Source organism: Fundulus heteroclitus, chromosome 9 (genome assembly GCF_011125445.2).
Source record: "Fundulus heteroclitus isolate FHET01 chromosome 9, MU-UCD_Fhet_4.1, whole genome shotgun sequence".
Lineage (NCBI taxonomy): Eukaryota > Metazoa > Chordata > Actinopteri > Cyprinodontiformes > Fundulidae > Fundulus > Fundulus heteroclitus.
Window position 1 is genome coordinate 27,382,049 of NC_046369.1, and position 4,663 is coordinate 27,386,711.

General features: G+C 35.0%; 1 protein-coding gene across 1 annotated transcript; it reads right to left on the reverse strand.

Moving 5' to 3' along the window:
* Nucleotides 1-841: 841 nt before the first annotated feature.
* On the reverse strand, nt 842-2,729 carry LOC118556469 (granzyme B(G,H)-like). The gene is made up of 5 exons (XM_036141371.1): nt 2,623-2,729; nt 2,080-2,236; nt 1,821-1,956; nt 1,405-1,629; nt 842-1,298 (listed from the first exon to the last, which is right to left on the reverse strand). Exons 1-5 carry the CDS (start codon nt 2,678-2,680, stop codon nt 1,134-1,136), a joined length of 741 nt encoding a protein of 246 aa, XP_035997264.1. The 5' UTR covers nt 2,681-2,729; the 3' UTR covers nt 842-1,133.
* Between the last annotated feature and the right edge of the window lie 1,934 nt (nt 2,730-4,663).

The following is a 4,663-nucleotide window of genomic DNA, read 5'->3' on the forward strand; positions in this document are numbered from 1 at the left end:
GCACCTTCCGCAACAGGTTGCTGTTGTAAAAATGGACAAGACACTGCTACGACAGACTTCCCTATCTCCTCCGCTTATAAAGCCGCGATCTAATCCTGTTTACATGAAATAAGCTTGCGCACATGTTGCTATGACAGCAAGTCCAGGATGAGCGTCGAAGAAACAAACAATCCAAGATCATGCCAAATTGTCAACAATCAAATCCAGCTAACTGAGTTAGCGTCCTACGAAAAACGGGCCCCAGGTCAGCCATCTCCAAATGAGTGAGCAGGAACTCTGTTATTGTGTCTTCAGAAACCTGATACCCTGGTGAATAAATTAGTAGTATACACAGACTCATATGCTACAGGGGGTTGTTGTTTCTGTCTTTAAATTGTCTGAAGTTAAGTTTGTCTTTTTTTTTATTTGTTTTTTTACTAAGATTGTGTTTCTCACTTGATTACCTTTGTTTGTTATTATTATTATTATTATTATTATTAGTTGATTTAACTGGCCGATGTCATGTGTTTACTCACTGAGGAAAAATGTTTCTATTGGGACAGTAAAGTATCTACTCTTTTCAGATTACTGTCTTTTTTTGCAAGAAAGTAAGTTCAATTGCACAGATACCCTGTTATAAATGGTCAGCTCTAAATTCAGTAAACTAAAATTCTTGAAATGAAAGGTAACACGCCTTTTCTCAAACTGCAAACTGAGAAGTTTATAGTGGTTATAACTTGAAGAAGTATGGCAAACCTCTTCCTAATGCAATAGCACACATTTTTCACAAGGTGGGAGTGATGTCCTGTTTGTCAGTGTATCTCTTGCTGAAAGGAAAGCCATACACACAAAATTTCAGAATACACAAGTTTATTGTTTTTAAAATATTAAGCAGCACAAACTTAAAGGAGAGCAAAACACATAATTGAATAGTAGTAGAATCATCATTTAACTCACTTTGAATCTACAATCATCTTAGGGCTAAGGCCATTTTATGAAAGCGTTATGACCCATTTGTTAGAATATAGATTCAAAACACTGAAATTTGACTTCAATGTCAAAAAAAGATCTCAAACTCAAACGTTACCACGTTAGCTATGAAGTTTTTTTAAAGAGTAAAATCAAACACGACTGGATTAGCAACGGTCTTAGCATTAGTTCTTGCTGAGAGTCTTTTTCATCATTTTGTTAATCCAGCTCAAATAATGAGGTATCTTAGTATATGCAGTCAGCGGGGAGTCATTTGGATCATTGTATAGGAAGGACACCACTCCATACGTGCTTCCATCTTCACATACCAGTGGACCTCCAGAATCACCCTGAAGGAATGTAAAAAAAAAAAAAAATCACTTGAGTAAGAATCAGATGTCACATCATCAACAAAATGTGTTCACTTGCTATAAAAGCTAGAAAAACTTTACATACCGTACTTGGTCTAACATTTCCCTTTGAACAATATAAATTATGTTCAGCACACTTCTTATCGTCAGTCAATGTCACATTGATTTCCATGAGTTTGGAAGAAATCGGTCCAAAGGGATATGTTTGACCCCAGCCGGAGACAATACATGATTTCGGCAGAGTCCCATTATCATGGCTTGCCAGAGCAATGGTTTTCACATTCCTGTTCAACACTGGTTTGGGGGTCAGCTATGATGAGTAATACAAAATATTAATAAAAATACGAAACCTGCATCATAATATGCACATTTCCTGCACATGTATTGTTTACTAGCATGAATGTAACAGAAATTCCAAACTCATTTTGAGTAAACAAAATATTTTGCATGAGAAAAATTAAAAACAGCAAAAAGTAGAAAAACTTATATTTATATTATTACCTTTAGGAGCATTAAATCGTTCGCGTGTGGGGTATAATTTGGATGAGGAATTGCTTTTTCCACAGTTAGGTACTGTACTTTTTTATTATTATCCAAAATGCTTGTATCATGAACTCCAAGGAAAACCTTATAATTGCTGTAATGAAATAGCATAAAAGAGTGTTATGCACTAGTTATTTCTACATAACCAATGATTGTATATTATTCAAATACATACAAAACTATTGTCAAAACAAAAAGATGAGCTTTTTAAACAGACCTTCCTTGGCAGTGGGCAGCAGTCAACACAAAATTTTCATTCAGAAGACATCCATTACAGTAGAACGTTTCATTGTTTTTCATGTGCTCTATGAAAGCCATGTACGGCCGGCTGTGTGGCACAGCCTCACGGCCTCCGATTATTTTTCCTGTTTGACCTGTGGGGAGGATTACAGCAAGACTATCTTTAATATAAACACATTTATTTAAACCCAACACATAATTCCTAGTGCACTGAATTACCAAAAATCAGCTTTTTAAAAAGAGCAGCATGACAAATAGTTGTGCCTTATTTTCTGTTTGGGCTGAAACTGAAGTTTGATTTTTATAGTTTATAGAAATAAAACATGATACAACCATCTCTAATAAGCAGCTTAGGTGTATGAAGCTGAGAGCATGAGCTATGAGCATGTACTAATCATGTTCCATTCAGTACTGCAATATTTTACTGTGATATTTAGTTTGTTACTGTTATTTCAAATCGCTCATTGTCTTCAATGTAACAAGAAAAGTTTTAAAAGGTTCATTTTGTTCATTTTCTTACCTTGACCATGAAGAGTCAGCAGGACTATCAATACTGGCAGTTTGCTATGGGAGAACATGATGTGATCAAAGTCCGGCCAAGAAATGGTGTTGAGCAGCAGAGGCACAACTCATCTGCAAATTCAAACCTTCAAGTCACCCAGCTTTTAAATAGGAAAGGAAGAGTCTAATTTACATAACATGCAAATGATGTGGCTTAATTAAAGGCACATTAAGAAACAGCCTTACAGAAATTCAGATTATTAAAAAAGATTTTGGACTCTGAGCCATTGATTACTGGTGTGTATTTTGCCTACAAATGCGCATTAAAAGATACAGTAGCTCGGTATAAAGTGGGCACAGAGGCAAATATATAATAATGGGGCATGTCATATTTAAAGTGCACATAAACTAACAACTTAGCACAACCAGATAATTTGCATTGAACAATATCAGTTTTACTGTGACTACATCAGGTCTCTCCTGTTCAGTTCACCCAGGTTTCTGCCACCGAAAAACTAAAGGAATTGAAAGACTGAAACAAAACATGTGTTAGAACATGTTGACTAGAGAGAACTTACCCCAAATAGCTTTTCATTGAAATAATGATTGAAGATGATTAAAGACCTCTGATTGCTGTAACAATGTTCTGAACATTTGCACTGACTGAAAAGAATACCTGTTGCAAAAAAATATATAAAAATAAATAAACCTACTTTGTTGTTTGTGAATCAGTTCAGTTTTGTTTTTTCTGTTCCTGTATGTCTGCTTAACTTAAGCAGCCATTTCCTATGCCCTCTTACTCCTGGGTTCCAGAAGTGGATGGGAGAGACATACACATAGCATGATACACTGACTGTAATACAACTAAAAATAAATTATCCCCTCCGTTGTATGGTTCTACAACTTGCAAAGGGGTCTGTTTACATTTTATGATCAAAGCTGAATTTTGCTAAGATGCAACTCCCAAGCTCAGTAATTTGCTTCAATTTATAAGTAATTTAATTAAGTTTGCCCAACTTGATTTATTTACGATTGTTTAACTTGACAATTTATAAACTAAATAAATTAAGTTGGACAAACTTAATTAAATGACTTGTTATCGATTGAAGCAATTCATTTAATTCGATTCAACATTCCCTATTTAGAGTCTATGTTTTATTTTATGTCTTAGAAGGTGGGGCTGGTTGGTGTTTTTTTTTTTTTTTTTACCAAATGTTGCATTTCATATTGTCCAGTTTATTTCAATTTCCTATTAGCTTGTATGAAACAGGTTTTATGAAAGAATAAGTAACATAGAAGTTATTCCCACCTTAAGCATTTTTGTAAGCATTTTTGCATGGCATATGGAAGGTAGGAGCGAGTGTTGGTATTATAACAATAATAACAAACCTCTTTGATGGACTGGTGACCTGTCCATGATGTCCCCCCACCCTCAGCTACTCTGCAAGTATTTGCCATGCATAAGAAACGGAAGGATGGATGGATAGATGAATGATATATTTCATTGAGAACTGCTGTACACTGTTGGGTACTAAAAGGTTGTCACAAAACACTGCTGCAAGACTATGTGAGTTTTATGTTGGTAAAGTTGAAGTCATCTGCATTCCCACTTTTAATTAGATTTCTCTGAGATTTGGTCATGGGTATAATTGGTCAGGTTTAAAATTTGTCATACCTTTTGTAACCATGTTTTTACTTCAAAACTAACATTTGTTTTAGTGTTTACATTTAGCAGAAAAGAGTATCTCAAGGAACAAATGTACAAATAAATAATTATTGAACGCAGATTCGTATGCGGGACCTCTTGCTTCCACTTATAACTGAAACAATAAAGGATTTGCTTTGCTCCTTGGATTCTATAAGGCATGATGGTACATGACTAAAGCACAGCAAACATTGATTAGATGTAAAGTTGAAGGACATTAAAAAAAAACTTAGTTATACATCTGACCTCAAGAGGTACAGCAAGCCTCTTTATTAATCAGTCCACATTCTGTAAAAGGAGACAGCCTTGTGTTTTTATTGTATTAGTTCATCCGGAAAAGAAACGCACACACATC